Source organism: Bactrocera oleae, chromosome 3 (assembly GCF_042242935.1).
Source record: "Bactrocera oleae isolate idBacOlea1 chromosome 3, idBacOlea1, whole genome shotgun sequence".
In the NCBI taxonomy this organism is placed as follows: domain Eukaryota; kingdom Metazoa; phylum Arthropoda; class Insecta; order Diptera; family Tephritidae; genus Bactrocera; species Bactrocera oleae.
Window position 1 is genome coordinate 87906638 of NC_091537.1, and position 12936 is coordinate 87919573.

The 12936-nt window shown below is 36.5% G+C and overlaps 1 protein-coding gene across 1 annotated transcript in view; it reads left to right on the plus strand.

Moving 5' to 3' along the window:
• Positions 1-3759, plus strand: part of dsf (nuclear receptor dissatisfaction) — a 54240-nt gene extending 50481 nt beyond the window's left edge. Inside the window, exons 4-5 of the mRNA XM_014230766.3 lie at positions 830-2160; positions 2822-3759. Of these exons, the coding sequence (XP_014086241.3) occupies positions 830-2160; positions 2822-3307 (1817 nt within the window). The 3' untranslated portion in view covers positions 3308-3759. The remainder of the gene's footprint in view (positions 1-829; positions 2161-2821) is intronic.
• The last annotated feature ends 9177 nt before the right edge of the window (positions 3760-12936 follow it).

Consider the following 12936-nt stretch of genomic DNA (forward strand, 5'->3'; position numbering starts at 1 on the left):
ATCAAAAACAACACTAACAACAGCCATCGCCAACTCCCGCCCCACCAATGTGGCATATTATCCCATCAGCTCAGGCACTTCAGTCACGCGCTCAAAAGCGGGTTTGTTTGAGTTTTGCGCAACTTTTTACCAACTTTTGATTTGCTTGTCTCTTATGAGTCTACCATAGAGTGCTGGTTTTTTTTTTTTTTGTGTAAGTGTTTGGGATTTGTTGCCTTTTTGCTGATTCGGCAAGCGCGGAGACACACAAGGACACAGACGCAAACATATCAAGTCAATCAAGCTGCTGACAAGTGGGCGCGGGCGGGCTTGAGGCGCAACGAGATGCAAATGCCGCAAAAATACTCGCATAAAATCAATTCAAGTGTATAATTGCGATAATCTGCTTTTAAGTAGTTAAATAAATAAAGTTAATTTGAAGAAGATGATTTCAGTTAAACTTATATCACGCACTTAAGTCGAGAGGGTTTGGAGAATTCTAGAAAACGTGGTTGAGCTCTTTATAGATTTAAGAGAAGGGTAAACGGAGTTTTTAGTTGTGTGTGAGATAAAGTAGTATTAAAAAATAACGGGATAATACAATAGGAAGCTGAAAGGTTTAAATGGTTCTCTACTGAGAAAATAAAGAAGAATAATATGTGTTAGCTTTCTTATAGCAATTATTTAAGAAATATATTTAAAAATTATATCTAAATATTATATCATATTTTGAATTTTATACATAATTATCACCCAGTCTTTACATATATCTTTGCAGCTCTTTCTCGTACTTCCGCTATTTATTTAACTAATCTCTAACTCACGTATTATTTTACTTTACTTCTTCCAGCCGTACAGCATGAGCGCGGTCCACGTAAACCGAAGCTGCATCCACAACTGCACCACCATCACCCCCATCATCCGCATCATCATCATCATCATCATCACCATCACAACGGTATGGCGCATCACCATCCCGGCCATCATCTGCCCGTCTCACTGGTCACCAACGTGTCGGCTTCCTTTAATTACACTTCACACATTTCTACCCACCCTGTGCAGGGTTTCCAACCACCAGCACATCCGACCGCCTTCCATCATCCCGGACATGCGCTGGCGCAACATAGCGTTTTGCAAAATGGCGCCGTTGCCGTGCCACCACATCCCCCATTGCCATTTCCACCGCATCTCTTGCCGCATATGCATCACAATCTCATTGCGGAGGCCACCAGCAAATTGCCCAACATTTCGGCTGCCGCGACAGCCACAACAGCTGCCACAATTGTGGGTGCGGTGAATGCTGCGGCGGCGGCCGGACAGCCACCAGCAACAAAGCATTTGCCGCTGTCACTTACCACTGGCATGCCTACTTATGACCTGACAAATAGTGGCGCTTCTTCGGGTGCGGCTAGCGGTGGCGCTGCCAGCACCACCAGTTTGGAGTTCTATGCAAAGTCAACTGTCACGACACACAACTACTCGTCGCCATCACCAACGCCTTCCATACAATCCATATCGAGTATTGGCGGTCGCAGCTCGTTGGGTAGTGAGAGTCCGCGTGTAAATGTGGAGACGGAAACACCGTCAGCAACACCGCCGTTGTCGACTAGCGCCTCACCGGTGCCTTCGCTGACGGACACTAATATTACTGGTGGACCATCCTCACCGATTATCAATATCAATGGCAATAGTAATAACAACAATAATAGTGAGTCCATGGATAACAACAACGATAACAGCATAAACAATCAGAATTGTAAGCCGGGTAGTGGTGGCAGCGGCAGTTTGACTGCCAGTAGTGGCACACCATCGCGTTCGTCACCGCTCTCCAGTCATTCGCCAACAGCTCATCAGAGCGTTGCTGGCATGTCTAACAGTTCTAGCTCGTCTGCCGCTGCTGCGGCGGGTCAAGCTGCGGCGCTCTATGCAGCACGTCAAAATGGTTTTCTTGAGCTCTTACTCAGTCCTGATAAGTGTCAAGAGATCATACAATACCAGGTGCATAATTCAATACTATTTCCGGCTTTGCCACAACAATTAATCGGAGTGGACTCGCGTCTGCTGTCATGGGAAATGCTGCAGGAAACTACTGCACGTCTACTCTTCATGGCTGTGCGTTGGGTTAAGTGCTTAATGCCATTCCAGACGCTAACCAAGAATGACCAACACTTACTACTGCAGGTGAGTCTATTTGCTGGTAGTTTTCAGAGTACTACCAGAATAAGAGATTGCCATAATAAGTTATAGAGAAAACCACAAGAGAGTGTAGATCTCCTGATTTTTATCGAGGTCGAAGTCTAACCCAGAAACTTTTAAATAAATTATTTAGGAACGATTATTGGGTTGATTAAAATCTTGGCTTCCTCAATGTATTGTAGGTGTTCTGTCTCTATTCCTTTGTTACAATACAAGTAGAAGATGATGTAGAAGAACTAGAACTAAAACTTTGTTTCTAAAATTAGTTGTTCTGATGGTTAAAAGCTTCCGAGCTATAATGGAGCCTACAGTTTGAAGGTGAAGTTTGTCGATAGAAAATTTTTACGCAAGGATCTATGGTGTAGTCTGTCAGAGAGAAATAACCGCTAGATAAACAATAAAAAAGTTTGTCTCTCTGCAGTTTTACTAGTGAATGACGGTCTCAGCAAGCTCTGCATAAGTCCAAAACGCACCTCACCTAATTTCTAAAAATATGTAGTTAAAAACCATACTTTAACCTTAAGTAACTTAAATTAAAATTTAACCACATTTAGAACATCATCCCTAAAAAATTTTTTTTTTCTTTAACAAATATATATATAAATCTATAAATATATAAATCTCTTCCCCAACCATGCTGCCACAGGAATCATGGAAAGAGTTATTTCTACTTAACCTCGCGCAATGGACCATCCCACTCGATCTTACGCCCATACTCGAATCACCACTCATCAAAGAGCGCGTACTACAAGACGAAGCCACTCAAGTGGAAATGAAGACCATACAAGAGATACTCTGTCGTTTTCGTCAAATCGCGCCCGATGGCAGTGAAGTTGGCTGCATGAAAGCAATCGCGCTCTTTGCGCCCGAAACGGCAGGTCTCTGTGACGTGCAACCCGTTGAGATGTTGCAAGATCAAGCACAGTGTATACTCTCCGATCACGTACGCCTGCGTTATCCACGACAAGCGACACGTTTTGGACGTTTACTGCTGCTGCTGCCATCGTTGCGTACCATACGCGCCGCCACAATCGAGGCGCTCTTCTTCAAGGAGACTATCGGCAATGTGCCGATAGCGCGTCTCTTAAGGGACATGTATTCCATGGAGCCGGCACAGGTTGACAACAAGTGAAGTGGATAAACATTAGTGCGAATGATCGATGCTTGAGCTGGCATTACGAGGATAACAGTAATTGTAATGGGAGCGCAAAAACAAATAAGATTGGAGCGACAGTGGACGTGACTGCTGGTGCACTCGCGTACGAGCTGTTGGTACTGCTGTTGTTGTTACTGCTGGTAGTGAAGCGCTTGTTACTCTTGTTGTTGCATTCAGCTTCTATTGGCGTTACGTGTGTATGCATGCGAGTGGGCGCGCCCAGCTGTCGAATTTCACATCGCTTCCGCACCCTGCTTCTTCTTCTTCCAACTGTAATCACGTTGATATTTTCTGTTGATATGACACACTAGTTGTTGTTGCTGTGGCATACTACGTATGCTGTAACTATATTTTTCTAATGTCGGAATGCCATACGCATATGTGCGCGTGTGTGTAAATAAGGAAGTAACAGTTAAATAAAAATGCCGTTAGAAACATATATTTTGTATATATGTACATAGGTGTTTGTGTGCGCGCGCTCGACTGCCAGCAAATGATTTATTCCGCTGGCAATTGCTTTATTTATTTTCCATTCGACATTTTGCCCGCGACCTATACCGCGAGCGCCGCGTTTTTTACCGTTAGCTGCTACTTTTGAATTTTTTTTTTTGTTTGCTGCTTGCAATTTGGCCCTTTGCGCTTATCATGTATGTATATTTTTATGTTCTCTATTTTTTATATTTTTTTTGTATTTCTTTTTCCGCTTTTATTTTGTTATCATCACATCGTCTCACAGCTCACCTGTGCCGCCACCCAACGCTCCAATGCTCAACTATCTACCCATTCCTCACTCTATTGCTTGCTCGCCGCTCTTTCTGCTTCTTTTTCTCTTCGTATGCATTCGTGAACATATCCGTCGGCTATTTATGCTCAATCTCGCTTTGGAAAAATGTACGGACTTTACATTTGATATTTTAAATTTATGATTTTTTCCATCTACCGCCTGCTCCGCGTACCTCTCGCCTCTCTTTTACCTTCAGTTACCTATTGGCCCGCCTCCCACCACCAAATCCTGCTTTTCACTTCGTTGCCGTGCTGCATCGCGTTTCGCATTGCATTGCAAGTTTAGAAATAATGAAAAAATAACTTTGCCGCCGGTCTTTCTAAATTCAATTCAATTGGACACTCCAACTGTTGTTGCGCGGATATCAAAACAGTTAGTCAGCAAATGTAGCACGAAGAAATAAATTACCGAATATCGTCGATAAATTGTGAAAAATCGCGCTTACACCTCGCACAGCTGTGCGATTTTATTAACTTGTCGATTTATACAATAGTTGATTTCATTTAAGTTTTTTATTTTATTTTTGATTTTCATATATTTTCGTCATAAAAAAGAGCGCCACAAAACATTCGCATATTTTTTCAAACACCTAAAAATGCATTTTGGCACCAAAAAAACGTCAAAGAAATGTTTGAAAAATATTTCAATATAATATAAAATTTCATGTTAACACCAGAGTTGTTATTTCAATGTGTAAAAATATGACGAATACGCGAAAGGTGAAAATAAACGCAAAATCAAAAATATATGATAATAAAATAAACGTTCAATACCGTAGTTGTAAGTAAAAGGAATTGGCCAGTGGCATTCAAACTATGCTTGTAATATATTACTTATAAACTAATCATTTATCTAATATTACAAGTATTATAACTATGTACATATGTATATATTACTATCATAAAAATTACAAATTTAAAACTTCGCTAATACAGAAAAGTCAAAAATTTGAGGTTAGAGTCGTTTACAAACAATCAAAATGTTATGACTAGCTTAAAAGTAACATGACTGTTTATAAGAAATTTTGACAAGCAAAATTAACACCATAAGAATTTCTCACCATCATAATAATTGCTTCGTAATTAACCTTTTTGGTTAGAGAAGTGATGAACTTGGGTGTCCTTAAACACTTTCAGTTTTAAGGCTAGATATTTCCAAATGTGAAATGTTTATATAGCAAACCTATAGAGGGAGAGTGAGAATCACTCTAAATCCGGTTAGCGTTTCTCTCAAAACACCATTTTTAAAATTTGTTTGCGTGATTACTCGGAGGCAAATGAACTGATTACTATAAAATTATAGCTTGTTCTGTATATACTTCTCCATACAATGACCTATCTCTATTTGATCTGACCAAACATACGGATAATATCTTCTAGTAGTGAATTTTTTTTTAGGTTTCAGCCATGGACAGCCACTGAGAAGGCTGGAATCACTGCAGCAGTGGAGAACCTTTTTTAACGCCGTCAGAAATTGCGTGTAACTCGAAAAATATTTAATATTTATAATTCCAAAAATCTTGTTTTTTTTTTTGCTATCACACTACCAGTAGGTCCCCTTAAGAAACAATAATACATACAGGATAAAATTTTATTATAGCTTCGCATGTGGCTTATGTCAATTAAATTTGAAATCAGTTCGGATTAAGCAGTTGGCTTTAATGAAATAAATCTTTTGGGGTTCTTCAGTTTAAGCCTAAAATTCCTCTCGAAGTAGATGCAGTATTTCACGAACGGTCATCTCACATTGCTCAGTGTGCATAAAGGCAGACTTTAAACCAGTTGGAAAAACATAGATTATAAAAAAAGGAAATTTATTTTAACATCTTTTTCTTGTCCAAAAAAAAATTTAATTCGAAATTTACTTTTAAACTGAGTGGGCCTCTAGATGTTAAAAAAAAAAATTTTGGGGAAAAAAAAAATTTTTTGGTTTTATAATCTACAGATTTTACCCTCAGGCTATGCAAAAAAAATATGTATATATATATAAACGTTTCTGAAAAACTAGTTGATATCATACACAATATTTATATACTTCATATTTACGGGAAGCTGAAAACATCTCTCCCTCTCTCTTTCTTTCTATCTCTCTCTCTGTCTCCACCTCTCTCTTTCACAATTGCTTCTACTAAAGAAAATAAATACAAGATTCTGAACAACAGTATGTACATATTAAGACATCATCGCTCAATAACCAACCTACACTTTTCGCGGTACTAGTCATTTAAAATGTTTATATATCTACATATAATGATTTCAGTAACAGAATTACTGGTGAAGCTTCCGAAATAGAATACATAATTTGAGAAAACTGCTCAATAGCTTGAAAAGTATATGTATGTACATACCTATATAATAATTGTAAAAGAAGTTAAAAATAACCTTAAAATCGAGTATAAACATATGTATAATATATAATATTTAAGAACTTCGTGCTGTAAATTTAATAATTAATATATACGTTAATGTAAAAAGTAACTGCTTAAATAGAAAAATATATTGTAATATCAACAACATATTTAATAGTTAATGTATTTATTAAAAATATATTATTTATCGCAGCTACTTTCTAAGGCAACTCAATTTTTTTTAAGCAGAATTTAGACGTAATAATATTTATTCTTAGAAAATAACTATATATATTTAATCGATATAAAAAGTAAAGTTGTTTAATCGTCAGTCAATTCAATCTAAATAAAAATACAATAAAAACATGCTTAATCAAACTAAACTGAGACAATTTTTTTATACTTCATAAACTTTCTGTGATATACTTGTTATTATTTTATTTGTTATTATAAATATTATTTTTTTATTATTATTATTATTATTATTATTATTATTATAATTATTATTTGTATTATTATTTAATTATCATTATTATAATTTTGAAATAAATTGAGCTATCGTTTTTTGTCTATATTAATACTTTTATACTTTCCAACATTTTTCAACGATTTATTGTTTTTTAATAATTTCCTAATATGTATGTACATATATTAAAATATTTTATATGAACTTATTTATTTTAATTTTTTTTGTGTTTTTATATAAATTTTTTTATTTATATTTTATTCTTGTTTTCGTTTTAGTTTTAATTTTGATGGGAATAGTTTTAAAGATGGAATTCTGCCTACAACAACAAAACTATATATTTTTAAAAGTGATTACCTAAAATTTCAAGTTAAAAACAGGTAAGTCAAGATTTATTTATTATTTTTGCATAATTTTAAGAACAGATCTCTTCATATACAATTGCAAACACCGGAAGCATAAAAGTAACTTTTCATTATAGTGATAAATTGGTCGGGCTGGTTACTCCCTCAACTTAATACTCGTATGTATTTTTTAATGGTTTTTACTAAACAAATTTTGAACTTTTTTAATCGACAAACGTCAGATTATATATATACTTGTATATATATATATATATATATATATACGAACTGTAAATAGACAGAATTCATCTGAACAACAAATTTAGTCAAGCCCATATCACCAAGTCGTATGTATTAGAGTGAAGCGAAAAAAAAATTTTTTTTTGGTTAGCCTGGGGGTCAAAATTGTAGATTATAAAAAAAGAAAATTTTTGGAAAAAAAAATTTTTTAACATCTAGGGCAGCCTATAGTAAATTTTCGTGTTAAAATTTTTATTTCGTAAAAAAGTTTTAATAAGTGTTCGAGAAGCTGTGGAAAGTCCTCTTTCTGGCCAATTAAAAGTTATCAACTTAAAAATAGTTTTTGTGGTCATTATTGGAGTTTTAAAAAATGTCTTAAACGACAACATGCTTTCCTTAAGCGTTAAAATAAATTTTGAGTCAAAAACCGTCACATTCGGTAGTTTTAATATAAATGTGAAGAGTTTAAATCAAAAATAATTTTTTCTTATCCAAAAAAATTTTAACTTGAAATTTACTTTAAAAGTCATGTTAAAAAAATTGTTATTTTCCAAAATTTTTCTCTTTTTATAATCTACAAATTTGACCCTCAGGCTAGCTCATAGTTGCCTGCAAAAAAATCATATGAGCTTAGAAATACAGTACTTATTTCAAAGAAAGAAGAATGAGGTATTCATTAGATCATTATAGCGGATTTAAGTAAATATTCTTTGATCACCGAATTGAAAGTGTTCTTTATACTCGAATAATCACACGAATTGATTGTTGTTGTTGAAACAATTTTCTTAACCCTCTGTTGGAAGCAGGGTAGAACCATTGTCATTCAAGTCATCCAATGGTAGGTTCAGGAAACAAACAGTTTCAACACAGGTTGAATCACAGGAAAAGCAATCAGAAATTAATAGTCTTGAGTAAGTACCTATGCAAAAAATTCCAAGAAGCTAGTATACAGCCGATCAATGTCAACATTAAATCATACTGCGACCTCCAAACTTGAACATGTGGAAGTAGACCAATTTATGCACAGGGAGTTATTTAAAGGTGTGTTGAAAATTATGTTTGGTAGTTTAGGGTTCAGAATCAATTCATTATTGTTTCAAGTGGAATTTATTTGGTGCAGTTAATTGGCTGGAAAGAGGTCAAGAGTAAAAAATCTCCTTTCACAGCTTGCCCAGTCACACTTTTCGTATATTATCAAATAAATTTTTTGTCGATAAAAAGTTGTTTTTGTTGTAGAACTACATAATTTTAGACAGTTTCCTAAACTGAAAGCTATTGCACTCAATCAGAGTCATCTCCCATAGTTCTTCACCCCTTCTAAGGCCGACCTCTTTAGAAGCTTCTGCGCTTACTATCTTCATTTGGTATTTAAAAATTTACTGAAATTTCGTGACTTTCCGTTGTAAAGTTCGTCGAATGCGACAGACACAGCATGGGCAAAAGGCAATAAAAATCCGTCACGGTCAAGAAATTACAAAACCAAAGACAATACCATTGACACACGCACACAAGGTATATGACGACAGACGGTAATTTTCACTTACACACGAACTACCCACGAGCGGCATGAAAATGGAAGCTGCCACTCCATTCTGGCGCCATCGAAAGATCGAGTAATGCTGTAACGGTGAATGTGCATACAAGTAGATTAGTCAAGTATGGCAGCACGATGACAACGAAAGGCCGCAGCGGTGAGCGTGGCAAGAAGTCGGCGGCAGTATTGTTACTTTTAGAGACGAATACGAAGGTGGCGAAGAACTCGTATGTCTGAGTGTTAACAGTATGCATGCAAACGGCGAGAAGTTGATGGAGAAGCTTGGATAACATTTGGCTTGATGGCCGAAAAACGCGAAGCCACACATGTAAGAATCTACTTACACCGAAATGGCGCAAAGTGAGACAATTGACCTAAGCGAATGCAGGAACCGCAGTAACTGTATGGGAGAAGCGTGAGTACGAAAGGCAAGAAATTAGTGTGGCAAGCAAAAAAAATGTATGTGTGTAAGCAAAAATGAAAGTGCTGGAAAGGTGCGCAAAAAATTATTCAAGGAATGCCACTGCAGAGTTGGCGGCGTTGCATGAAAGCTTGCCACACTTACACATTCACATATTAACGCAGGTATGTGAGAATATGTGTGCGCACATGGATAGGTCGTGAATTTATGCTCATGTCCAACCTTCTAAGCTGTATTCATCCACTCGAGTTTTTTTGTTTTTGTTCGCCTTCCTCGTGTTATCCGCCTCTTTGCATGTCTACATGTTTATTCGTGCCCCTGTTGCCCGCTTGGCTTGCGCGCTCGTTTGTTTTTTTCATGTCAGGTTAATCATGCATTGATGATGTTACGCGTTAATACCTTCATGTGAGCTGGACCACGTGTTTCGGCATCGCCACGACGCCGCCAATGCAATCACATTTAACTACCCTCAACGCCGCCAAGTCTTCGTGCGCTGCTTGAGTGGAGGACGTGCGGACCTGCAAACACACTTGCTTATACACAAACACACATACACATACTTCTTGCACAAATACATACACATATGTGTATATCTCACATGCAACACAGAAAGTGCATCAAATTCACCGTTGGCCGAAGGAAGGAAGTGGTTCACTTTAGCGGCACTCAGCGCTGAACTATATTTCTCTGCAAGTGTGTGTGTGTGTGTGCTTACCGCTTTGTTTGCTCGCCAAAGCGTACTAGACCCGTAAAATTGATTGCCAACGGAAGCTGGAAAGTTGCACGTAACTTTTTTCCTCTATATCTTAACTCTTATTGTTGTTGTTGTTAGTGTCATGTCAGTTGGTGAAATGGTCTCAGTTTATCGCCGCTCCATGCACGGCTTTCACCGTTATGCCGGTACATTTGCACAGTTGGTGATAGGTTTGTTTGTCTATCTGTTGCAAGCTCTTGGTACATTCGTCATATATATGTATATGTGCATGTGAATGTTGCTCGTGTATCCATGCAAAGGTGTTTTAGTATGTATGTGGGAGTATACTTTCATTTAGTGTAAATTGAAAATAGGATTTATTGACATGGCGTGTCCTGTCGCGTTGCCACACTTAATCGTGTCTTGCATGTACCTCACTTTTATATATGCATATATGTATATGTATGTAAATACAAATGCATAAAAATACTATATATGTAATTCTGATTGTATTAGTATAGTAACAGAATATGCCAGTTGATCAAATATGACCCGGACTGACGAAAAACACCACATTTTCACATATAAATCTTTACTATAACCTTCAAAATAAGCTACTTTTGTATCTATACAAGCATGCCAACGCTTAATCCAATTTTCCATAGACTTGTTATATGCCTCGGTTGCAACTGAAGGCCATCAGTGCCTTTAGCGAATTTTGGTTTCTTCTGTTTCGGCTCAATTTCGTAGCACCATTCACAACTACATTGCGAAGCATACATTTTGCCACCAATCGACTCGTCATTTTTGCAAAAAATGCATGTCTTTTGGTACGAGTTTGACTCTTTTCATACCCGAAACATTAACCAAAATGTGTACAGTCGATGCATAAGAGATGTAGAGATCCTTTGCTATCTCTGTGATGTTAACACGACAATTTTCAAGCTTGACTTTTTCTATGTTATCATCTTTATCAAAGGTGAATGCACGATTCGCATGAGGCAAGTTTTCGATGACTTCACGACATTCACTGAATGCTTCGTAGCACTCAAATACTGGTGTTCGTGAGGAAGCAGTCCCTCAAAAGACTTCTGCACAATTTGCAAAAATTTAATAGTCGTGATTCTAATGGAAACATAGAATTTCAAGCAAATATTTTGTCTACGGTAAAATCGCTAGATAAACTTTTGGCATCGTAAACAAACTGCTAACACATATGACATATGGTGATCAATCTTCAAACGAACATAAAAGTAGATGGTATCAATCTAGGAAAATAATATTTATGGATTGGGTCTGCGTGCGCAGTTTAAATGGAATAATCCGAGTCAAAGTTGATTAAGTGGTAAATATACACGTCTATATATGCATATATGTATGTAATTGGGTTTGTGCATAGTAAAGTATCAGTTAAAATAAAGTTTCGGTAATTACCGTTACAATCAGTCGAATATAGTGACAATGCTGTAAAAAGTTGCATGAAATGCATCAAGGTGTCGGTTAATTAATAGCCTAAAAAGTGAAATCTCATCTAAGGTCGAGAAGATTCAGTATTTTATAGATCGCTCATATGTCAAAGAATATACCAAAGGCCTGTAAAATCCAGCGAACCGACAATTTACGTTTATAAAATGTTGGTTCTACCTCAAACAATTCAATTTCAATTAATTTTATGCTGTCGCCTTAGTATTGTAATTGGTTTTTTCTTAAGAAATGTACAAGATATATAGAAAGACCTCATCTCAGTCGTCAAAAAATATATTATTCGAGAAGATACTCGCCTAAATAGCGTACTAAATGGGTATTACTTCATCTGGCATCGAAAATTGTAGCATCTAAACGAAGCAATGTCCCGAGTTATTTGAGTACTTCGGATAATACTAGTCTACTACTAACCACTAAACAAAAATACTGTTTCCAAAGACGTAATTCGGATACTTTCGGTAGGCGTGCCGATCATATTTCTAGAAAAAACTTGCATAAAGAAGAAACCAACTAGGCTGTGATTATATTTTATAATGAACCTTTTGTATGAAAATTTTGGTTCTAATAACGTTGTCCAATTTTTTTCGATGATTCTCAAATCGGTACCGGGTATAACAAAAAATCCGTATTTACCAAACTAAATCATTGATGACATATACTGAAAAAGACATAACTGTGCTCACGACTAATTCGAAAATGGACTGTTTCAGGCATAACCTTTTATACGAAAAAAATCGACCACCAGAGGCCGCTGTTAAGCATTCAAGCAAGTCGGTTGTACTTCCAGTATTATCTTAAATAGAAGACGCTTTGAAGTAACAAGAAATGTGGGAATTCGTGTAATAAAAAAACAGTCTCACTTGTCAATTATATGGATTGAAGTGCTAGTGGGTCAACAGAATATTAAATATGGTGATAGTAGGGATGCGTACTTTCCGATCTCTCTTCTACCCCTAACCACTACCACCCAGCTTTCAATTAAAATTATCTTTATGAAAGCGGTCGCTTCTTGTCAGGTATTGGCAAGCCTCCGAGCGTAATTTTAGTATGAAAATGTTCCACAAAAAATCCATAAACCTTTTGGAATCATCTTACAGCTTTTAGTTCCCTTCATTTATCGGGCAACAGCAAAGTACACAACATAAAATAGAGGAGAAATTCGGCCAGGTATCTAGATACAAGGCAGATACAAGTTAAAATATAATATCTATATATTCATATTGATAATAAATGTCAGATATCAGGGTGTACTCAACTTCTACCGGAGTAATATGAAAATAGAGAGCCATT